The 26,009-nt window shown below is 36.3% G+C and overlaps 1 protein-coding gene across 1 annotated transcript; it reads left to right on the top strand.

The window, feature by feature from the left end:
- The first annotated feature begins 10,544 nt into the window (after nt 1-10,544).
- anp32e (acidic (leucine-rich) nuclear phosphoprotein 32 family, member E) lies at nt 10,545-16,771 on the top strand. Its single transcript, XM_067411115.1, has 7 exons — nt 10,545-10,701; nt 13,642-13,791; nt 14,223-14,345; nt 14,454-14,616; nt 14,711-14,835; nt 14,923-14,974; nt 15,059-16,771. The coding sequence occupies exons 1-7, from the start codon at nt 10,648-10,650 to the stop codon at nt 15,139-15,141; spliced, it is 750 nt and encodes a 249-aa protein (XP_067267216.1). The 5' UTR covers nt 10,545-10,647; the 3' UTR covers nt 15,142-16,771.
- The last annotated feature ends 9,238 nt before the right edge of the window (nt 16,772-26,009 follow it).

The following is a 26,009-nucleotide window of genomic DNA, read 5'->3' as shown; positions in this document are numbered from 1 at the left end:
AACATGCAATATATCAAAAGAAAGAACAGAGCCTCTGCTTTTAAACAAATAAACAAAAGTTTTATTCTAGCTTCATGCATTTTTTATTAACTCTAGAATGTAAGTTTTATAAAAAAAAAAAGCAAGATTTTGAACAAAAAGCTGAGAAAATCGCATTGCAACGTGCATAAGCAATGCTTTTATCACTTGTTTCTGATCAGAAGCTTGTTTCTGCTGAAGGGGTGGATTCTGGAATCCACTGCCGCTTCAATATATATCTTTTAAGTTATTAATCAACATTTATATGTCTGTTAAATTATTTGAATGACTTCTTCAATGTATGTTAAAGCATCTATTTTCCTCTGTACCTCTCACTGAGAGAAAAGAACATGTTATCAGTATGTTTTGGGGAAAGTTTCCTGCTCAGCGCAGAGCTCAGATCAACTTCAGCCTTGAAGAAGCTGTGAATCATGTGTATCTGTGTATGTGCGCTAAGTGTTTTGTGCAGGTCCCTTTGTACTGGACAACTGGCATTCTGCTCGAGACCAGCAGACGCCACATCATGACCCCAAAAGGATATCCGGTACCTAAATCCAGGGTCCCCCTCGTCATCACCGTGACGAAGGGACATATGCTTCTTACTATCTGTCCACGTGTGGAAAATTTCTAATCTTGTCTATTTTTCTAGCAAATCAGAATGATCCAACCTGAATGACGTAGTTAGTGGACTCTGTTAGAGTATAATTGTTGTGGAAATGTGAATGTATGCAGAGCGGCCTACGAACTCCTTGCGAGACTTGAAGCTGGCTTCTGCTGATGAAACTGCAAACTATTCTTCATTAAATTTTTCTTCAATTTATTATTTTTTTAAACTTTGACTCCGGGTCTTTATTCAACATATCTGGTCTCAAGGGTCCTAAACTGTTTATCCCCAACACTGCCATTAAAATAAAATAAAAAAATAAAAAATGGAATTGCGACTTATCTCACAATTCTGACTTTTATTTTCTTGCAATTGCGAGTTTATATTTCACAATTCTGACTTTTTTCTCCAAATTGCAAGATATAAACACACAATTGTGAGTTATAAAGTCAGAATTGCACAATATAAAGTCAAAATTGTGAGTTATAAAGTCAGAATTGTGAGTTATAAAGTCAGAATTGTGCGATATAAAGTAAAAATTGTGAATTATAAAGTTAGAATTACATGATATAAAGTCAGAATTGCGAGATATAAATGCAGTTGTGAGGGACTGACATTTTTTCTCAGAATTGCGAGTTTATATCTCACAATTCGGGCTTTATAACTTGCAATTGCATGTTATAAAGCATGCAATTATGACTTTATACTCTTTCAGAAGATGCATAATAGTGAAAACATGGAAAGCCGGAAAATTCCAACAATGGCGGGGAAAGAGTGAAATGTAATTTGCGTTTTTAAAATTATAAGATTCACACTTCAGCTTTTGAATCCTTTGAAAATTGTCCGAATTTATTTCTTATGCAAGTACCTCATTAATTTTTTTTAAAAAAGGATCTAAAAGAAAAAGAGGCACAAGTCAAAATGACTGTTTTGCAATAAACATTCATCAAAAATGCTGTTTAACGAGTTTAACTTGTATTCAACTCAGAAACAATACAGTAAGTCATGATAGGTTTGATGTATTTACATTTCTAGATGGTTATATCATTAAAATGACATGCTGCAACACACAGTCCATGGTCGTTGATTAAAATAGCCAACCGTACAACAGAAGAAAAATTCTGGCATTCATTGAAACACCCAAAAAAAAAAAACTTTCCATGATGTTAAAGCTCTAACATATGAAATCAGATATAATGGAGTAAAAAAAAACATGGCCTATTATTTTCAATGCACAACTTGCTGAAAGCCAAGTCTGAAATCAACAGGCTGTTTACACTTATCCCCCCATCTGCAGATTGCTCATTTAATGCTGGCACTGAGAGATGTTCTCAAGTGATAAGAACAGTCTTTTTTTGCAGCATGAACCCTGGACAACCACAAGACAACAAATGTTTAAATGAGTAGATGCAGTTGACACAGCTGGGAGGAACTGAACCCTCTGCCATGAAGTATATGTCTTGTGCAGCATAAAGCAGTTATATAATACTTTGATGAATCACTGCATGTCTGCATGACCAAATTTCCTTCAACATTGTATTTAAAGGAAAGATGCCCAAAGTGGAATAGCTTAACTTTCTGGACATTACACTCTTAAAAATAATGGTTCCAAAAGGATTGTTTTACAGCAAGATCCATTTAAGGTTCCTAACCAGTTCTTAAAAGAACTCTTTTTGTTCTTATATGTAAAGAACATTTTAATAATCCAAGGAGCCCTTTTCTACAATAAATAACCTTTTGTGGGATGCTTGCATATTACTATTAGCATGCATAATACTAATATTGGCTGTTTATTAGTACTTACAAAGCACATATTCTTGCCTGTTTCTGCATGACCTTATTCTACATCCTTTAATCCAATATCTAAACTTAAATGCTACTAAAACTACCTTACTAACTTTTAAAAAGCAATAAATTCAGAGTTTATTGAGGCAAAAGTTGTAGTTAATAGCGAATATGTGTTCCCCATACTGAAGTGTTACCAAGAAACTTAATTTTTATTGCCATGATTTGATTATTTTGAGACTCAACGGCGCCCTTCAATGGAGCATTTGTTCTAATGTGACTATTGGTGCATTCACATGTTTTACAGGTATAAATCCGGTTCAAATTGATATGTTTTGAGTATTTAGAGTTTATGGATTTTTTCTTTAAACCCACCCACAGAGCAGAGTCTTTGGAGAGGTATAGGGAAAAAAGCATTTGGGATAGAGGCCAAAGTTTGGGATACCTGCTAAATCTCTGGTTCCCATCGTTCCCCTTCCTGGAAGCACATGCAGGAAATGAGCTCACTAAGAAAAACGGTCTGTGACTACAGCATAGGCAGAAATGATTGACAGTTAGCTGTTATAAACACACCGCTACACGACATCCACGTTTCGGTTAAACGTGCAGAAATAATGATTCCCCAACAGTGCAGTTAAGTGATTTGAAAACAAAAGTGTGGAATGAGAGCTGAATGTTTTCAGATAGATAAATAGATAGATACACTCTTAAAAACAACCAAAGTTGGGTTGAAAATGGACAAACCCAGCGATTGGGTTGTTTTAACCCAGCGGTTGGGTTAAATGTTTGCCCAACCTGCTGGGTAGTTTTATTTAAACCAACTATTGTTTAAAAATTGCTATATGGCTAGCTTAAAATGAACCCAAAATAGTTGGGAAATTAAAAACCAGATGCAATTAGAGGCAACAATAATAGACAAAAGGTGAATGTTTATTAATAAGCTTTATTAATATAAATTTAATAGTTTATTAATATACATTTATTAATAAGCAATTTAATAAATGTTTATTGTTTAATAATTATTAATTGAACATTAATAAATGTTCATTTCCAACATACTTTGGGTTAATTTTAATTAAACAATACAGTAATTTTTAAACAGTAGTTGAGTTAAATAAAACTACCCAGCAGGTTGGACAAACATTTAACCCAATCGCTGGGGTAAAACAACCCAATTGCTGGGATTGTCCATTTTCAACCCAACTTGGGTTGTTTTTAACCCAGCATTTTTTAGAGTGTATTATATGAAATAATGTTACTGTGCTACAAATGTCTTCTCAAACAGTTTTCCTAACCTAAGGTTTGTTTTACTCTTACTAAGGATTAAAAATGCATTGATTTACAATGAATATGTTCTCATGTATTTCAGGGATGGTTAAAAGCTTAGTCCCAAGTCAGCATTCTTCTTGTCCCCACAGGAGGAGTTATTGACCTCTGTCCTTGACCTATACAGTGTTCAGGTCCATGTCCTTTTTCCTTTGTAAATCAGTCATGGATTATGGTCAGAATGGCTATCCTGAGAAGCCTAAGAAAACAGAGGCTGGGTTTCTCTGGGACTGATTTGTAAGTGACCTCCACCTTACGCTCCCAGAAAAGGAGCTTCAGTTAGTCTAAATTAGATCAAGTGTGCATCCACTGATGATGTCTTCATTTTTTCCAAATCCTTTTGCTCATAGTAGGAAAGTTTCTAAAAGGTGTTTGTAGACTTGGATAGCAGTGAATTTTGGAAAAGCAACAGGAAAGGGGGAAGGGGAGAATTAATCTGTGTAAATTGGGCTTAGTCAATTTATCTCCCTCACGCATATCTCAGTTCATCTCTTGAGTTCTTCCGTTTGAACTGACGGTCATTGATAACAGCCTGTATCTGTTCACTGCTGCTCTGTCTCGTGTTTTCTGTGCTGAGGCCTTCAAGGCAATTATAGTAACTGAAAGACGCCTTATTAAACAAGATTGGGGATTTTCTGGAAGATGATTACATCATCAGATTCGACTCATCTATATGACCACAGGGCATTCAAATGCCTTTGAATAAGACAATGATGCAAGTGTGGGCATGCTTTTCATAAAGATAAGTGTGAGTGAAGCCACTTTTCAAGCTACAAGCTAATCCTAATTTTAATAAGAGTCAAGCTACTCTTTATATGGTTCACCACACTTGAAGCTACTTATTATTTTTTTTAAATAACTATCAAATTACGTAATTAACAATTTAATCAGAACCCTTGTACAAATCAATGTGGGTTATTTTTTTATTTTTTGAATTAATGAATGAACGAACAATTAAACTGAACTGATAATTTGTCACTAAATAAAACGAATACAACAAAACAACTCAAATACTTCTTCATTTATATAACTGTGTCATAGTCATAGTGATGGACTAAATATTTCCCTTAAAGGTGCCCTAGAATCAAAAATTGAATTTACCTTGGCATAGTTGAATAACAAAAATTCAGTACATGGAAATGACATACAGTGAGTTTCAAACACCATTGTTTCCTCCTTCTTATATAAATCTAATTTGTTTAAAAGACCTCAGAAGAACAGGCGAATCTCAACATAACACTGACTGTTACGTAACAGTCGGGATCATTAATATGTACACCCCCAATATTTGCATATGCCAGCTCATGTTCAAGGCATTAGACAAGGGCAGCCAGTATTAACGTCTGGATCTGAGCACAGCTGAATCATCAGACTAGGTAATCAAGCAAGAACAATAGCGAAAAATGGCAGATGGAGCAATAATAACTGATATGATCCATGATATCATGATATTTTTAGTGATATTTGTGAATTGTCTTTCTAAATGTTTCGTTAGCATGTTGCTAACGTACTGTTAAATGTGGTTAAAGTTACCATCGTTTCTTACTGTATTCACGGAGACAAGAGAGCTGTCGCTATTTTCATTTTTAAACACTTGCAGTCTGTATAATTCATAAACACAACTTCATTCTTTATAAATCTCTCCAACAGTGTGTAATGTTAGCTTTAGCCACGGAGCACTATCAAACTCATTCAGAATCAAATATAAACATCCAAATAAATACTATACTCACATGATATGAAGCATGCATGACAAACATTTTGTAAAGATCCATTTTATGGTTATATTAGCTGTGTGAACTTTGTTTATGCACTGTATTATAGTCGAGAGCTCAGGGGGCGGGGAGCGCGAGATTTAAAGGGCCCGCAGCCTGAATCCGTGCATAGTTAATGATGCCCCAAAATAGGCAGTTTAAAAAATTAATTAAAAAAAAATCTATGGGGTATTTTGAGCTGAAACTTCACAGACACATTCAGGGGACACATTAAGCCGTGCACACACTTAATGATTGTAAGACCGATTATGAATGTAAATTGATACTTATGACTGATCGCGCTCAAACGCGTCCAGTCAGAGCCAGTTGCATTCAGTCTGCGATTACAGTCGGTGTTCAAATTCCATGTGTGAGTATATAAATTGGCTCCAGACTAAGGAATCAATCGGTATGTGTGTTCAGTTCAGTCTTAGAATGTTTCAGCTAATCGTTAGGTGTGTCCCCGGCTTTATATTACATCTTGTGAAAGAATGTTCTGGGCACCTTTAACAAATAACAAAAATGCCATGCAGAGATTTTATTTGGTTTATCTTATTTTTAATGTTCAATTACAAGAAATGTCTGAATGAACTGATTCACTAGAATGAATCTGCCTTTCCAACACTATGAGTAAATCTTTACTGTTTTGAAATAATTTGAACAACTGCAATATGAAGTTTTGTTAGTTTGTCCCAAACATGTTCTATATTTCCAAATGGCAAAAATAGTAATAGTAAAGTTTCAGTTTAAAAAAAACAACAACAACAAAAAATCACATTATTATTTATTTTTGTGAAAAGAAATCTTTTTTTTTTTTTTTTTTTTATGAGTGACTGATAGAAATTGATTTCCTTCAAAGTTGAAAACCCTGTAACTGGCCTTTTAAAAATTGCATGTAAATCACTTGTTATGCTATATTATCACCAAATATTGAACTCAATGTGTGTGTGTGTGTGTGTGTGTGTGTGTGTGTGTGTGTGTGTGTGTGTGTGTGTGTGTGTGTGTGTGTGTGTGTGTGTGTGTGTGTGTGTGTGTGTGTGTGTGTGTGTGTGTATCCACACATGCACAGGTCCAAGGCCTTTGTCTTTCCAAGCACATATACATATGTGAACATGAACATGATGAACATGCTCCTGGACATGTTTCTGTTATTTTCGATCTCTGCCATTCATTTTCAGTGGTTATTTTTTACCAATATCAGGTCAGATCAATGAGGCCTATAATCAGTAAGTTTCAAAAAGAAATACAAAACCTGTCCTAATTAAAAGAAAACAAGTTGAAAAAATGAATCCAGTATTTGGTGATAAAATAGCATAACAAGAGATTTATAATCTATCAGTCATTTTTGACCAGGAACACCACAAGTGTAACCAGGTGGGAAAAAACACCCCAAAAAAGTACAAAAATTAGCCACAAAATGTTGGGAAGTGTTGTGTAAACAAAACATTAAAGTGAAGAGTTTACCCAATTGACTATAGTAGGAAAAAAAAATACTATATACTGCGGGGCGGGGCGGGATCTGCTTCTTCTTCCAAATATCTTCCTTTGTGTTCAGCAGAACAAAGAAATTGATACAGGTTTGAAACAACTTGAGGGTGAGTAAATGATGACGGAATTTTCATTTTTGAGTAAACCATCCCTTTAGCATTTTCAGGAAAAAAGAAAATCCTCTCCTGGTCAAAATGACCCGAACACAACAAAAAGTTGTGGGTGAGTTTTGGTCTGCTTCTGGTATAGATCTGGTTTACCTTCGGCAAGCTTTTGGGCCAATCTCGGGCCGTAATTCCATGTGGTATGTGGGCCAAACTCCCAGCCTAAATTCTGCGGCATACCAATTTGCTATTTGGGTTAGCTTTCAAAAACAAAATACAGACTGTGTCAGGCATTGTGCTATACACCCTTTTTGGCATATTCATAACCTCCCTTGAAGGATTAAACACACTCCCTGACACGCTCACAAACTCACCTTCACGAGCCTTTACATGTTAGGGTGTGATGTACTGAGACATATGCACAAATAAACCCTTTGTTAACACAGTGTTTTAGAAACAGGCTCCAGCGCAGATGTTGCCTGTGTGTGATCAATATGTTCATTCAGAAAGCATCAAAGACTTGCACAGCCACATGAAATAAGTCTTCCTCTTTGGCTGTAGCAAATGATGAATGAACAGTGTCGGATCCAACAACTCACAAAAATATTGCTGGCTTGCTTTTATGTCTGAAAATAACTTAATAATGTCATCTTGTTTACTAATGCAACCCATTGCCTGAGACATTACTCAAGCTTTTATTGCTTTTATTTACTCAAAGTGAATTTTTACAGTTATTCTAAGCACCTTTTTCAGTTTTTAATCAGTTTCTGTTTGCATTATAAGTGCCCTTTTTATCACTTTTCTCATTTCTGCTTGTGATTTACACAGCACTGTTCTAAAGAAGACAGCATTTTCCCAGGATTTGGTATCCATATCCCAAATCGCTACAGACTCAATCCCACAAACCCACGCACACTTGACCTTGTTCATGTGGGCTGGCAGCTACACCTGGATCCAATTAAATGTTTCTCACATTCCTCGTTATTCCTAACCAAGTCCAGAACTTCATTCTATTGTGTTTTGCTTTATTAGGACAATGCTGTTCATGTGTCTGGATTGAGTTCAAGTAATCCAGACTAACACTATTTACAATCTCTAATCTGCATATTTAAATTCATAACACGACAACATTTGGAGCAGAAAGTAATGTTCTCCATTTTAATGACTGACTAATTGTTCTAAATAGTCCTGACACTTAGAGTCTAAAACGTCTGTCTTGAGCCTCTTGGGTCTGTCTTTTGTGCTTGCCGGTGTATTCCTCTCAATCACTCCAGTATTAAACACTTGTTAGGGATTCCCAAGGCAGTCTGATTGCCGTTGGCCCATTGTGTTTTTGCATGAGAATACACTAGTGTGTGTCTCCCATTATTCTTGCCTGAACGTGAAACCCTCTCCCCCATCTGTCGACCCCCTCAGCGGGCCACCATGCAGCCGGAGGACAAAAGGCTGCAGGAAACATTGAGATGTGACAATGGCCCTCAATCAAGGTCAAGCAAGAGAAGTTCCAGAGTTCAAGCATGATGAATATTACCAGTCATTAGGCTAGTTAACTTGGTCCGATGCATCATTCTTACACCTGTCCAATTTCTTACAAAAATTGAGGTACATGTGTAAAAACGGTCTGTTTACATGTTATAATGGGAAAAAGGGTTTTAAATGTTATGTACATTAAAAAAAAAAAAAAAAAAAAAAAAGTACAATGTCTGTGTAAAGCTCTAGTGCTCCATCTAGCGGCAGCTTCCTATAAGGCCACAAGGTACACATGCAGTCTTAACCAGTCCGAACTGGTTTCAACCGTGTCCTTTCACTGTCTGCCATCTAGTGGATTTTTATGTCATTGTTGTTCAGTGTTTATCCAATTTGCCTCATGCAATGCATGATAAAACGTTTTAAGTTGTCCAAAATAATGTATTAAAACCTATAAACTAAAATATACTTTTAATAAAAAAATTCGATTTGTGTCATTCTGAGCAGACTTTTTGTTGCATCTTACACACCTCTCCACTTTGCTAAGGCATTTCCTGTTTCCTGCCTGTTATTTTTAAATGTGTCCCAACATTTAAATTCTGGGTTTCCCATGAGTTATCTATATGTTTGCAAACGAAAAAAAAGGGATATTTTAATTAAAAGACATTAGAGCATGGATGTAATCCCCAAGGATTTGTTGGCGAGGGTCGGGGGATTGTTGAATCTGATTTGTATTTTTAAAAAAACAAATACTTTGAGAGAAAATATATTATATATATATGATATCACTTGATATACATCTTATCTATTAACCTGATACATTAGGTTTACCATCTGCTGTGTTAAAAAAATAAAATAAAAATAAAATAAACAAAAGAATTCCGGGAAAAAAATACTGCAAAAATAATAAAAATGCCTGAGGTATTAAAAAACGTAAGAGCGAAAATATATTAGTTAGACAAATATGCAATCATTAAGGTAAAAAGTGCACCTTAAAATGTAATTATCTTATAAATTAATGCATAAAAAGCACATTTCTCATGTTATTTGAGACATGCTCGTATCTCTTGAGACAAACAAACAAATAGGTAGTCTATCCTAATGACTGTTTTATACAAAAGATTATTCACTTCTTCTCTGGCAGCCTAGATAAATCAGCTTAGGAGATCAGTTGTGGTGTCCATTCCATTTCAGGGTCAGTGTGCCATGCAGCCCTAGTGGTCACCTTGGGGTATTGCACTAATGCACATTGCTGAAAGCATTCATTTTACATCAGCGCTTATTTCCGTCTTATAGGTGTTTTTATGCTTATTTTAAAATAAAGATATTTTTGAAGAAAATTTAGTGATTTTTTTAGTAATTTATTACAATATGCTTGCTTGTACTCTACTGCGACCAATGGGCCTTTGTGAGTCCTCTGGGGAAGCGATCAGCAGCACGTTACATGGGACAGATGGCGTGGCGTGCGTGCAGCCTTCAAGCCACCATGACTGTCTGGGTTTATGGTCAGCCATTTTGTAGAATTATTGTATGGAAGACACTCAAAGTATTACGAGTTTAATCTGTGCTTAAACACTTTTTTATTTGTATGTGAGGAAAATAAATTACTTATGTGTTAGTGTTCACTTTAGGCTACTTAAAATACACAATTTTAACCTGGTCTCCAAATTGATTTCGAATAATTACTGGAGTATTTATTTTAAAGGACACGGACATTGCTTCCAGGCGCCAATGAGAACAAAGAATGGGCGGATTAACAGTTTGAAAGCTTCATACTGACGTTCTGACCGTCCCGTCTAAAATCTACTGCGCGCGTATTTCCAACCAATCACGTACGTCTACAAAGACCGATTATGTTGATAAGCGTGATCCGTTTGAGTGACAGGCTGCTCCGCCGCTCACAGGTTCAAAAATAACAACCATCCAATCAGAGCACAGTGAGGGCGGGATCTCAGAAAGGGGGTTGGGTGCGAGGTATCATGGAGGATCAGTTAGAGAACGGCAGCCATTGAAGATAGCCGAGCCGTTGGTCCGCGCTCCGGAGTTTCTGACAATTTTTTTTCTTTAAGCGGTCTAACCCAGTGCAGCAAACACCAACAAAATGGAGATGAAGAAGAGGATCAGTTTAGAGCTGAGGAACAGAACTCCAGCGGAGGTGAGCGCTTTTATTATTTATTTTTCCACGGAAACAAGAAATGATGTTAGTTCGCAACCTGTCTATCCTGCACTTACGGAATACTCAGTAGTCTCCGCTGAATGGCAGCGACCACATGGGCGCTCACAAGGATGCGAATTACACTTATAGTCATGGATGAACGCATTACACAATGCGTATTTAGATCTATACGATTTGATTTAAAATAAAATCGTTATTTGAGCGCGTAAAACTCTTGTGAACTCGGTCTCCTTCGCCATTACATTAGACTTATCGATGTGGGCGTCCCAACTAGTACCTCAAAATAATATTGAGATCTTTTTTTATTCGATGGTTCAGAAAAAAATGTTTATTACTCAACAAGTGACGGTTACGATGTTATTATAGCCCTCGATACGATAGTGTTATCGCTTCAAGCGGGAAACAGAAATAATTAAAAACAAAACGTCATTGTTGTTATAAACATTCATAGCCTATTTATGCAAAATATCGGAGCAAAACATCACGCGAGTGAACGGCTTATCTGCTCACATAAAAAGTTTATTGTAAGCTAGCTTCACGGACGCGTACCGTAAAACGAGCAGTTTCGACTTCCAAAGGCGGACATCTTACACTCCATCTCTTCGACATTAGACATTCAGGGGCACTTGCCTTCGGTCTTCCTCCTAAGCCATTATGTTCAGAGTTTGAGAGCACAAGCACATATCGAGCGAATGTCAGGTCAAACTGCATAATTAAGCGTTCGTGGCTTCTGCAGCGCCTCGCTGTGTGTGTGGTGAGGATGGTGTGTGTGAAATGCTGCTCGAGTCTCCGTGTTGACGGGCGGGGAGTGGAAGTCATTTTGTTGCATCAATAGTTGAGACGCAAATGCCGGTGTTTTGTGGCTTTGAATTTGTTTTTATTAATCAGATTAATCGATTTTTGATTCGCAATGCCTACGTGGTGTGTAGAACGGAATAATTGGCGCGTAGAGCCAGAAATAGTCGCTCGACGGTTGCGAAGAGTTTAAAAAAACACGTTGCCATTTTCTTCCATGGTTACGTTAATGGCGTAATTATGTAACCTGCGGTAACATTATTTATTACCGAAGTTAAGCAGTATTTATTCGGCTTTATGAAGCCATTTGGGATATCCGTCACCGTTTTATTAATTGAAGGAATGTGGCAGATGGCGAAGGGGCGAGCCCCCCTTCCTCCCCTCCGATTTTAGTAGATTATTGTAGGCTTGCCTGAACCGAAGTAGAGGAGCACGCTTCTTTTGAATGGGATGGGATCTTTTACACTAGCTTGAGTTAATGCTCGTGTATAAATGATACGTGGCTTTTAACTCGGGTGTATCTTGCGTCACTAGCAAAATATTACCGCCGCGCGCATAATCGCGAGCGCTCTGAAATCTTCTTGGCAGTAAATTCAACCTAAATCCTGAGTGATGATGAAGGGGGTAAACATTATCAAGGCTACACCACGTGCTGAAGAATCCATAAGGGCAACAAGTTATTGAATATTTAAATACATAAGGGCTGCAGTGCACGACAGTGCGCGTGCGCGTGTGTACACGTTTGAATGTGTTGAGCATGTTCCTCAAAAAAAGCCCATAATCAGTTTTATTTATTATAATAAAGTTTCTAAACTTACATACAACTATTCAGTTGGTACCCATTTTAAGTTTCACTCTTGATAAACATCAATTAATCCTCACAGTACCCTTAAAAAATATCCCCCCCCCCCCCACCCATGTTAAAATACTTTTATTTTCCTCAAAAAGTGTAAATGCAGTGGAGCTGTTGGGGTATTGTTTGTTTCTGAATCCGATCTAGCAACACTGGCTCAACCAATGGCGTGAGGTTGGGGCCGGGACTTTGTGTGTTCGACCAATAGCAATGGGGGAGTGTTTGAGAAACCTGTTAGAAAACACTTATTGTTTTTGCAGTTCCATTTGGTGACACTAGTGGTGCATGCTTCAGTTTAGTCTTAATGTTTAGAGAATTAAAGGATTAGTTCACTTTCAAATTAAAATTTCCTGATAATTTACTCACCCCTATGTCAACCAAGATGTTCATGTCTGTCTTTCTTCAGTCAAAAAGAAATTAAGGTTTTTGATGAAAACATTCCAGGATTTTTCTCCATATAGTGGACTTCAATGGCCTCCAAACGGTTGAAGGTCCAAATTACAGTTTTATTGCAGCTTCAAAGCGCTCTACATGATCCCAGACGAGAAAAAAGGGTCTTATCTAGAGAAACCGTCACTCATTTTCTAAATTTTTTTTTTTTTTTTAATTTTATACATTTCAACCATAAATGCTCAACTTGAATTAGCTCTCTTCTTCTTCTCTATTAGAATTCCGGCAGTGTAGACACTAAGTGTATTACTGCCCTCTACAGGTTAAAGTTTGAACTAATTGTTATATACTTGCACTAGCATATTGTATATGACAATTTAGTTCAAACTTTGACCTGTGGAGGGCAGTAATAAACTTAGCAGTGTCTACACTTCTGGAATTCTAATAGAGAAGAAGAAGAGAGCTAGTTCAAGATGAGCATTTATGGTTAAAACGTATACATTTTTATTTATTTATTAATTTTTTTAAAGAAAATGATCGATGTTTTCTCTAGATAAGACCCTATTTTCTTGTCTGGGATCGCTGTAGAGTGTAATTTTGACCTTCAATCGTTTGGGCTCCACTGAAGTCCACTATATGGAGAGAAAAATCCTGGAATGTTTTCATCAAAAACCTTAATTTCTTTTTGACTGAAGATAGAAAGACATGAACATCTTGGATGACATGGGGGTGAGTAAATAATCAAGAAATTTTAATTTGAAAGTGAAATAATCCATTAAATAATGCTTAGTTGTAATATTAGCAGTTATTAAATGTTGCAGTAGTATGAAAGAAACAATGTCTTTGCTCACCAAGGGCCTGTTCATGTTCATCTCCTGCAGGTAGCAGAGCTGGTGGTGGATAACTGCCGCTCGAGTGACGGTGAGATTGAAGGCCTGACAGATGAGTTTAAGGAGCTGGAGTTTCTCAGCATGGTCAACGTGGGACTCACCTCCCTGGCCAAACTACCCTCACTGCCAAAACTGAGGAAGGTCAGTCAAGAGATCAAGCATTAATTTCAGAAAACACCAGGCAAAGTTCTTTTAACAAGAAGATCTGTTGTGTTTCAAGTTCTAACCATGCAGAAAACCGATACGGTAACACAGTTTACATATTAATGTAGACACGTTGTATTATTAAAGTGTGCAAAAAAATGGATGGAGAATGCCTAATGGAAACTTTAGTAGTGTAATGTGGCAAAATATTAATCATATTGCATGATTAGAATAGGAAATCGGTCTTATAAGCACATAATTGGTTCTATACATTAAGTATATGTTGATTATTATTACTACACTTTAACAAACAGTGGCTTCTCATTACATTGTGCTTTAATTGTATTTTATATATAAAAAAAAAAAAATGCCAAGATGTTTATTTCTTAACTTTCCAGTTAATTTAAGGGCAATTCTCTCTTTTACAGCTGGAGCTGAGTGATAATAACATCACAGGGGCACTGGAGACACTTGCAGAGAAATGCGCCAACCTGACTTACTTAAATTTGAGTGGCAACAAGATTAAAGAACTCAGCACACTGGAGGCCCTGGTAAAAACACTGATGCGTTAACACTATATTTCCAAATTAATATCATAAATATATTTTGGAGATGCTTTCATCAGCCCTTTGATGTATGATTTGCTCTTCAATCCTCAGCAAAACCTAAAGAACCTGAAGAGTTTGGACCTGTTCAACTGTGAGATCACCACGTTGGAGGACTACAGGGAAAGCATCTTTGAGCTTCTGCCTCAGGTCACATACCTGGATGGCTTTGACGCAGAAGACAATGAAGCTCCAGACTCGGAGGCTGATGATGATGGTAAGAACCATGAGTTTGATCACACAGATAATTATGCTTAACCATACATAAAAGCATGCTAAATCAAGTCATTATTTCTTGAACTATTACGCAGATGATGATGAGGATGGCGAAGAAGGAGCAGGGCAGCTCGGGGAGTATGAGGAAGAGGAGGAGGATGAGGAAGGCTCAGAGGGTGGAGAAGTTGGGCTGTCCTATCTAATGAAAGAGGACATCCAGGTGATGTAGCTTTCACGTGTTTCTAACATTCGCAATGAGTTTCTGAAAACTTTACCTCTTAATAACAACGGATTCCTTCTGTAACAGGACGAGGAAGATGATGACGACTACGTAGAAGAGGAAGAGGAGGAAGGAGAGGGTAAGCATTAATGCTACCAAGCATCTTAAAATTGACGCTTTTGTGTCGAACTGTTCTTTAATGACTGAAATTTGTTCTGTGCAGAAGAGGAGGCCGGCGTTCGAGGAGAGAAACGAAAGAGGGACGCAGAGGATGAGGGCGAAGATGACGACGAAGACGACGACTAACCCTTTGTTTGACTTCTTAGAAACAATATCCAAGCTGTAGATCAACCCTGAAAAAGACCGTGATCTTGCAGATTGTTTTTCTCTTTGTAAACCATAGATAAATCACTGTAGAGGCTAAGTGTTTTCTTTTATAAATACATTATATATTACACTATATAAAAGGGGTTTATTGACAATTCATTTATAGCCATTCCAAGTTAATTCCCAACATGTAAATTGGGGTGGGCGCGGGTTTGAGATTTCCCGATTGTAAATAAGCTGTTGGACGGCCCGTTCGAGACAGCGCTAGGCTTTCACCACTGAGAGGAGATGGCAAATCCATAAACTCCAGCTCCCCAAGACCTCTGTGAGGAGGCAGAGTGTTTCCTGCTCCTCATCTACCTCTCCAGGTCTCATTCTCAGCCCACCACAGAGCAGCAAGCCAATCATCTCCAACCGTGAACCCTTTTGTTCTTGGATCAACCAATCGCTGCCAAGGATCTTGTCACACTCTTTATATGGGATGGTCTCCACTTGATTAAGCTTTTCTGGTAGATCAGGCTCATGTAGGCAGACCAGATGGTATGTGATCTCGCGAATTTTAAAGTGTGATGTATGTAAATGTGATGTAAATTGAGCAAAGATCGGGAGTCGAGCTGTAGGTTGGCAAATTGAATTTTAATCTCCAAGTAGTTTTTTAATAAAGAGTTCAATTATGTGAGCAGTTTGCCCTTTCTCACGTTTTATGCAGAAGTCACCTATTTTTGACATCTTAGACGATAAAATCAAGATTTGTTTGTTCTTAAGAGAAATGCCATTGCTGGAAATTTCTCATGTTCAGGTTTAACAGCTTTGTTGGATTAAACAGTACCCTAGAGTACCTTTCTACCTTTGTCTTGCTGTGGAAACAGGTTAGTTTCTACCTTTTGTTGAGGTATTTTACAGAGTAATACCTTTAATCTGATGTTCGTATGGCAATATGTATATAGTATCTGTTTCAACAGGTTTTATTTTCCTTTTCTTTTTTTAATTAATCTGTTTGGTCAGTTGTTTTAATACAAATCACGTCAAAGGACTTACATACACACAGGTCACCTGTTTAAATTTCAATACTTGGTTGTTGTGTGAGTGTTGTGTTTGGGGTTTTATGGGCTATAAACCTCTAAAAAGGATTTTAGTTGTTGGATTTTGATGTTTTGTTTTACTGGGTTTAGAGTGTTTTGTGTCTCTTTTTTTTGTTTTTAAGTTTGCAAGCTCCTTTGTCCAATTATGAGCTCCTCTTGAGTTAGTTGTAATGAATGAGTGACTTGTCCTTTTGATTATTAAAATGGCATAACTCCATGGGATGTTATGTTCAAAGATGGACTTTTGTCTGCTAAAGATTTCTGTAATTTGATTACAAAATTTTGGATTTTCTCAAAATGAGAGCCGTCTGGAAGCCTCGTATATGGGTGCGGAAGCACTGTTTTTAATGTCTCCAAAATTGATGATAGGAAAAATGTGTCCTGATAAAAATGGCAGTGATGTTTCAATCATTTTTAGATGAATTTGAAAGATTTATAAAAACCCTTTCAATGAATGCAGCCTGATGTAAGTTTGATGTGGAAAATAAAGGAAAAACCTTTCACCGTAATGTCCTTGTGGTTTAGAAAATGTTTTAATTTTGTGTTCTTCAAAGAAGAAAAAATACCAGCAATGCAGAATAGGTCGAGTAAATAGAAGGATTTTTAATATAATTACACAAATCCTAGCTCAAGTGTAACTTGACAACTTTATTTAGCTTGAGGCACGAGCTCCACAAACTTAGAAAGAGCCTGCGAACTTCAATTTTATACTACACTGCCATCTGCAAAGCCTTGTACATGGACCATTTATCATTTATGAGTTACACAAACTTTAAGCAGCAGAGCATAGAAGAAAATGGGTGTGTCATGTGATCAACAGACAGAGTTACCAGAGGCCTCATCAATTAATCAGGAGTGAAGCGTTCTCCATCCAGCCAATAGGAATACATCTGTATCACTGGAAGGGTGGAGTCACTGTGATGCTCATTAATTATTCACAGATTTGACAAGTGAGTGTTTCACTACAGGTGATTATTAGTAATAAGAAATATTAATGAAATTTAATGATACTGTACTTTGACAGGAATATTTAAAGCATATTTATATTGCATGCAACTTACAATTTATGTTCATATAAATCAATAGCAGTGAATGCAATGATCTTCTAAATAGAACTTGAATATTGATCTTCTAAATAGAACATTGGTTACTGAAAAAAAAAAATTTTTTATTTGAGACCAGAATGTTACATGAACTTTCAAACCTGTCAGCATGGATAATATCGCACATCAAAGTTTTTTAATTTTATTAAGAAATTAAAATATGTTTGGTCCATGATTCATCTCTTGTTTAAGAATTCATACCATTCACAGAAGATTATTTATTTTCCACATTATTTTCTCATTCCCTTTTATTGTGTTGCGTTCTTTATCTGCTCTTCTCTGGAGAAAGACTTAGTTTACACCTAGCTGAAATTAACTCTATTAAATGTTTGTTTACCCAGAAATGTGTTCTCACTTATACATTTATACAACTTATTAATTGTATTTTGTGTTGGTCAAAACAGTGGTTTTGGTTTCATTAATTGTATCATGTTTCATAATTCTGAAAAGCCAATAATAGCCTGTTTAATGGCATTTTGACAATTTGCCCAATATTATATGATAAAATGCCACATAAAGTGTCATTGTGTTCAATGAATGGTATTTTTATTATTCTGAACTGACATCCAAACATGCACTGTAACATGGCTGTTAGACCACTTGAGGGAGCTAATTTACTAGTAATACATGTTTTATTTCAGGCACAAAATCATCCCCACATTACCATCACGTCCCAATAGCTCAGGAGGCTTTAAGAAGCTTCAACCATGTTAATATATTCCTGTGAACATAGTTCAAGACTATAGATAAAGCTAAGGAAAGGTCAGTTAACAAAATCTTTGTATTTTAGTTTTTTTTTCTTTCAATTTCAAGAGCAACCCACGTTTGTTTCATGACTGTAGAGTCTGTTTGTGATGTAGTGTATTTTTAGACACCACACGAAAAGAGTATTTCAACACAGAATGCTTCAGCTGTGCTCATGTACATTACAGCTTAGATGAAACTACACACACACACACAAACACACACACACACAAGGCCTAAAGCTCATCCATGTACAGTCTGCCTCAACCCCCACAGCAGCTGATGAGCTGCAGCCGTCCAATCAGAAAACCCGAGCCTCTGTAAGCCTTATATGGAGTCAATGCAGTGAATAACCAAGATTGGTGAGCAGTTATGATGAGTAGCCATTTAGCTTTTGTTGTGACACAAAATCTTTATTGCTCTGAGGGGGAACTTTTATATTACCAATGCTTTATATATGCCTTACACCCACAAAGCCACAAAATCCCTAGGAGGCCCGAGGTGAGTGAATGAAAAGATGAGTGGCGTGCAAATACATTAGGCCTACACACTCAACCAACAGAAATTTGAATCCTCTAATCTGTACTTTGAGAAGTAACCTACATTTATGGAAAAACCGTTGTAATCTGAGGCAGACTTTGATTTGTAAAATTTGTTTTTCCATACGTCACAGTTTTCATAGTTTAGATCCAGTTATGGCGTTTTGCCAAATTAAAAAATTACTTAGTCAAAAAGTTTTGTTTGTTTGTTTTTAAATGAACATACAAGGATGAATCGTTCACAATAAGATCTATAACATGCATTTAAAGGGTCTCTTTTATTATCTTTTATTACTCACCCTCATGCCGTTCCACACCCGTAAGACCTTCATTCATCTTCGGAACACAAATTAAGATATTTTTGATAAAAACTTTTTTTGTGTGCAAAAAGAAAAACGACTTTATTCAACAATATCTAGTGATGGCCGATTTCAAAACACTGCTTCATTAAGCTTCGGAGCGTTATGAATCTTTTGTGTCAAATCATGATTCAGATCGCGTGTCAAACTGCTGAAATCACGTGACTTTGGCGCTCCGAACCGCGGATTCGACACAAAAGATTCATAACGCTCCGTGTTTTGAAATCAGCCATCACTAAATAATGTTTTTTTTGGTGCACCAAAAATATTCTCATTGCTTTATAATATTAATATTGAACCACTGTGCTCACATGAACTGATTTAAATATGTTTTTAGTACATTAATGGATCTTGAGAGAGGAAATGTCATTGCTGGCTATGGAGGCCTAGATGAGCCATCGGATTTCAACTAAAATACCTTAATTTGCGTTCTGAAGATTAACGAAGGTCTTACGGGTGTGGAGGATGAGTAATAAATGACATTATTTTCATTTTTGGATGAACTAACGTTAACCCTTTAAGCTTCGAAGCTTCATGAAGCAGTGTTTTGAAATCACCCATAGATATTGTTGAATAAAGTCGCTATTTTTTTTTTTTTTTTTTTGGCGCACAAAAGTATTCTCATCACTTTATAATATTAAGGTTGAACTACTGTAGTCACATGAACTGATTTAAATATGTTTTTAGTAGCTTTCTGTGCATTGAAAAAGGAAATTATCTTGCTGGCTATGCAGGCCTCACTTAAAAAATATCTTAATTTGTGTCTTACGGGTGTATAACGACATGAGGGTTCGTAATTTATGACATTTTTTTCATTTTTGGGTGAACTAACCCTTTAAAACTGACAGAATAATAAAACTCGCTCACCTAAACTGTCCTTTTTTTCTCACATTTGTAGGGTTCAAAAGCCAGATTCATTCTAATGACTCGTTTTAATCTAAACGGTCCTCGCTCTATAGTGAATCGGTTCATTCCGAGGGTTCTTGTGAATTCTTTTTTTTAATCGCAACTCGAGTTCATGTACAATGCTTTCGACTCCGTTATATCAGTTGCTGAATTTAGTGTAAATGTACCTGTTCAAGATCGATAGAGACACATTCACATTTTTGGCAACAAAAATACAATGATTAAAGTGTTTAGCAAAGATAAGCATGTTTATATACCTAAATATTACTTAAATTAATTTGGTCATGAAATACTTTGGCCCAGATGTCCCAGAAGAATGCAGGTGACTGTAAACAGTTGTGTTACTCTGTCATCAAACCCCATAAGTCATCTGTAGAGTGATCAATCGATCATTATTTCATCAAACTCATGGGGCTAAAGTCATTTTCATTGAGTTAGCAAACTGCCACCACTTGAATGGTGGTCATAGAGAGAGAAACTGAGCGGATATGAAGACACTGAACTACCAGGAAGCATATTCATTAACACATGATCACTAATTTAGGGTCTTTACAAAGCTATAATCATCAGTACAGTGCGCTTCATGAATTAAACATGAGAGGGCACACAGCACCAGCTGTTTTGAACCCACGGTTCGAGTGATCAGAAGCACAGCCTGCAATTATTGCTGAATCTCCTTTACTTTTTATCTAGAGAAGTGTTTAAGAGGATGTGAATTATTAAAGGGGATGTACAGCAAAAACGTTGTTCATTAATGCAAAATAAGATAAAAGCCAACTAGAAATTGAAATATTCAATTGCATGTTAAACTATTTGATCAAGGTATAAAGAGACCAGTATCCTGAAAAGAGTAACTTTTGCGTTAACCCCTCAGAGTTGACTGTCCGAGTGTTTACATGCGGCGTGGCTCATCCTTTAAATATGCAAAACCCAGCATCTCTCTAAAAGCTCTCTGTTGTCATGTTATTTTTATAAGTGGCCATGTGCAATGTGCGCTGGTCTGAAAGAAATGACACATTAGGTTTGGGCCTTTGCTCTCCCAGAGCGCTATATAGTGTTTGTGTTTTATCATGTGGTATTAGTAAAACTGCATGTATTTTTAGCTCTGTTGCTAGCATCCGCACAATGCTCACACTGGGGAAAATCCTCTCTCAAAAGGAGGAAGCAATGTTATTGTTGAAAGGTGGAAACAGAGATGTAATTTGGAACTGGAAATAAAACCGGTGTCCGAGACGTATATTTTTAGCAGACTGAAAATCTGCTAGGGGTTATTGGTGCATGCCTGTGCTTGAGAATGTATTCATGTGACATTAGTCATAGTTTTTAAATCACTTTGTGAACAGCAGTGTTGGCGAGTAACTAACTGAAGGTTGCAATGCTTTTAGTAGCGTGACATTAGTTCAGTTATATATAAAAAAGGTGTGATGTAAGACGACCGAACTTAAGGTTGTGATGAAATGGAAGTAGCAAAAGATCTTTTCTTCAGTATTGTGATGGATTGTGAAAGGGATTATCAACAAAGGATTGTTTTTTTGGCATCTGCTGTTGATTGGATTTTGAGAAGAAAACACCTCTACTATCTTCACCAATATGCAACAAAGGCTTTGTTTAAAAAAGGGGTGGGGTTTCAGCAGACTAAATGATTGGAGAAGTCGTGCATACAGTTCTCATCTAAACTGTCCTTTCTTTTGCTCACATTTGTAACGCAGAAAATCTGATTCATTCTAGTGAATCGGTTCATGCTTAAAGGTCCCGTCTTTCATTTTTAACGTCGGAAAGTCCTAGTGAATTGGATCATTCAGACAGTTCATGTAAATGAACATAAAAAAATTCACGATTCGATTCTCTGTACAATGCTTTAGTCTGTTATGTCAGTCGCCGTACAGAGGTCCTAAAGGGACATGTATGAAGAGAAAAAATATGCGATGGGAGGAAAAAATATTTTTCAATGCTTTTGCGTTCTCTGAGAAACTTTGCGTTCGCTCGCAAAGAACACAACAAATTTTTGTTTAAACGCAAAGTTTCTCTAGGAACGCAAAACTTTAATGTCCCTTTAGGGGCTCTGTAGCTGAGGTGTTTTGTTGTATTTATTATAAATGTACCAGTTCAAGATCAATAGTGACATATTTATTCAAAATCCCATATTGTTTTTGGCAAAACTTTTATCCACTTTAGACATTCTACTAACTATAAGTAACTTTGCAACTACATGTCAACTAACTCTCATTAGCGTATTAGTAGATTATCTGCTTAATATCTGCTAACACTTCATTTTGATGCTACCAAACAGACATTCAACTGACTTTTGCAAGTATGTCATTTTATTTTCCTAACCTAACAGTCTGCTAATACTCTAAACTCTTAGTAAATCTTGTGCTTGATTTAGCAAATCGAGGGAACGAATTTCGCACGATTAAAAAATAGTAAATTGTGCACACAATTCAGTAAATCAAGGGAATAAATTAGTAAATCGTGCGCATGATTTAGTAAATCGAGGGAACAAAATAGTAAATTGTGAGCACAATTTAGTAAATCAAGGTTATAAATTAGTAAATCGTGCGCATGATTTAGTAAATCGAGGGAACAAAATAGTAAATTGTGCGCACAATTTAGTAAATCAAGGTAATAAATTAGTAAATCGTGCGCATGATTTAGTAAACCAAGGGAACAAAATAGTAAACTGCGCACGATTTAGTAAATCAAAGGAATGAATTAGTAAATTGTGTGCATGATTTAGCAAATCGAGGGAACAAAATAGTAAATTGTGCGCACAATTTAGTAAATCAAGTGAATAAATTAGTAAATTGTGCGCATGATTTAGTAAATCGAGGGAACAAAATAGTAAATTGTGCGCACAATTTAGTAAATCAAGGGAATAAATTAGTAAATCGTGCGCATGATTTAGTAAATCGAGGGAACAAAATAGTAAATTGTGCGCACAATTTAGTAAATCAAGGTAATAAATTAGTAAATCGTGCGCATGATTTAGTAAACCAAGGGAACAAAATAGTAAACTGCGCACGATTTAGTAAATCAAAGGAATAAATTAGTAAATCGTGCGCATGATTTAGTAAACCAAGGGAACAAAATAGTAAATTGTGCACACGATTTAGTAAATCAAAGGAATAAATTAGTAAATCGTGTGCATGATTTAGCAAATCGAGGGAACAAAATAGTAAATTGTGTGCACAATTTAGTAAATCAAGGGAATAAATTAGTAAATCGTGCGCATGATTTAGCAAATCGAGGGAACAAATTAATCGTGCATGATTTAGCAAATCGAGGGAACAAAATAGTAAATTGTGCGCACAATTTAGTAAATCAAGGTAATAAATTAGTAAATTGTGCGCATGATTTAGCAAATCGAGGGAATGAATTAGTAAATCGTGCACGATTTAGCAAATCGAGGGAACAAAATAGTAAATTGTGCGCACGATTTAGTAAATCAAAGGAATAAATTAGTAAATCGTGCGCATGATTTAGCAAATCGAGGGAACAAAATAGTAAATTGTACGCACAATTTAGTAAATCAAGGGAATAAATTAGTAAATCGTGCGCATGATTTAGCAAATCAAAGGGAACAATATAGTAAATTGTACGCACAATTTAGTAAATCAAGGTAATAAATTAGTAAATTGTGCGCATGATTTAGCAAATCGAGGGAATGAATTAGTAAATCGTGCACGATTTAGCAAATCGAGGGAACAAAATAGTAAATTGTGCGCACGATTTAGTAAATCAAAGGAATAAATTAGTAAATCGTGCGCATGATTTAGCAAATCGAGGGAACAAAATAGTAAATTGTACGCACAATTTAGTAAATCAAGGGAATAAATTAGTAAATCATGCGCATGATTTAGCAAATCGAGGGAACGAATTAGTAAATCGTGTGCATGATTTAGCAAATCAAAGGGAACAAAATAGTAAATTGTGCGCACAATTTAGTAAATCAAGGGAATAAATTAGTAAATCATGCGCATGATTTAGCAAATCGAGGGAACGAATTAGTAAATTGTGTGCATGATTTAGCAAATCAAGGGAACAAAATAGTAAATTGTGCGCACAATTTAGTAAATCAAGGGAATAAATTAGTAAATCATGCGCATGATTTAGCAAATCGAGGGAACGAATTAGTAAATTGTGTGCATGATTTAGCAAATCAAGGGAACAAAATAGTAAATTGTGCGCACAATTTAGTAAATCAAGGGAATAAATTAGTAAATCGTGCGCATGATTTAGCAAATCAAGGGAATTAATTAGTAAATCGTGCACAATTTAGCAAATCGAGGGAACAAAATAGTAAATTGTGCGCACCATTTAGTAAATCAAGGGAATAAATTAGTAAATCATGCGCATGATTTAGCAAATCGAGGGAACGAATTAGTAAATTGTGTGCATGATTTAGCAAATCAAGGGAACAAAATAGTAAATTGTGCGCACAATTTAGTAAATCAAGGGAATAAATTAGTAAATCATGCGCATGATTTAGCAAATCGAGGGAACGAATTAGTAAATTGTGTGCATGATTTAGCAAATCAAGGGAACAAAATAGTAAATTGTGCGCACCATTTAGTAAATCAAAGGAATAAATTAGTAAATCGTGTGCATGATTTAGCAAATCAAGAGAACAAAATAGTAAATTGTGCGCACAATTTAGAAAATCAAGGGAACAGATTATTAAATAGTGTGCACGATTTACTTTTTTTCTTGCACGCCATGTGCAGGGCTCCGTAAATTTGAATGTGCGAGGCTCCCGGTGTCATCAATTATTTTACCTGTACAAACCAGTGCATTATGCTGTTTGATATTGCAAAATAGTATTTCTTATATTATCTTATTTTAATGTATGGTCGTGATCAAAAACACACTGGATGGAGCGCAAACAGTTTTTCCATTTACTGCACTGTTATTTATCTGAAGCAGCTAATGAATCAGAAGTCTCGCACATTCACAGAAAATAACTTAGATTACTTCCACTTTGCAAAATAAGGTGGATACTAGGGTATCAGCTATCGAAATTTTCAGCTAAAATAACTATTTTCGGGTTCAGAGGGCTGAAATCAGTGACAGAAACAGACGTTTAATTAGCGCTAGTGAATACCCAGCACTGCCACTGATAAAACATTATTTTAAGAATGACAATGTAGCCTGCTAAATGTGGGTTTGTCCTCTATAGTGCACTGATATATTAATACCTAAATATGTAAATTAACCTAAATTCATCAGTGCCACCTTAATGATTTGATTAATTGAGCAAACATCATACCTATTAAACAACTGAACAAGATATACACACCATATGAGTCCCCCACTGTGATGTGTTGTGTCTGATCTATTTGTGAATATAGGTCACATTTAACAACCATTCTTTCTAAGCCTTTCTCAAATGCAGAAATACAATTTTAGGGAGAGCAAGGCTATAACTATTTAGCTTCAGGCTTCAAACCCAAGAATGACGTCTCTGGGATGTCTCTATTAATCTATTTGAATCCGTAGAAGCACAGCAAAACCAGATGCTGCAAGGCTAATGAGTCACAAAGCAACAGCCCTACGCTCTCATTGGCCCAGATGAATCGGTTGCCTCAGTGTGAATCAGGTGTTGCCGATCATCCACTCGAGTTCAAGCCCTGCATACAGAATAACCCTTCAGGACACTTCTGCAAGAATTTCAGCATTAATCCCATAAAAAATAAATGTGAAAGCAAAGCGGTCCTTAAAATGTATACCCGTCCTATCCTACATGTCATGTTTGATGCAATTTTTTTTGAGGAAATGTAGTGCTGATCCTCGCAGGCCCCAGAGCTTATTAAGGATGGTGAGAAGTGAGAAACAGAGGGGAGTGGGATATAAATCATTTATTCTAGTCATGCAGCAGAACCAGTTCAGCATACGCTTTAGAAAATATGTTTCTTAAGTAGTTCTTCTTGATTAGATTTGCCAGTCAATTGTTGTGAGGCAAAAAATTGCATTGCTTTATATTATACAATGAAGAAAAATATTGCAACATGAAGTTAAGAATACTGCATGTCAGAAATATTTGCAACAGGGTTATTTTAAACATTAGTTTCCCTGTATAATAACATTTTTGCATTCGCCATGCCACAGATCCTGATG

The sequence above is a fragment of the Chanodichthys erythropterus genome, chromosome 15, assembly GCF_024489055.1.
Source record: "Chanodichthys erythropterus isolate Z2021 chromosome 15, ASM2448905v1, whole genome shotgun sequence".
Lineage (NCBI taxonomy): Eukaryota > Metazoa > Chordata > Actinopteri > Cypriniformes > Xenocyprididae > Chanodichthys > Chanodichthys erythropterus.
This window is presented reverse-complemented; position numbering and strand designations above follow the sequence as displayed.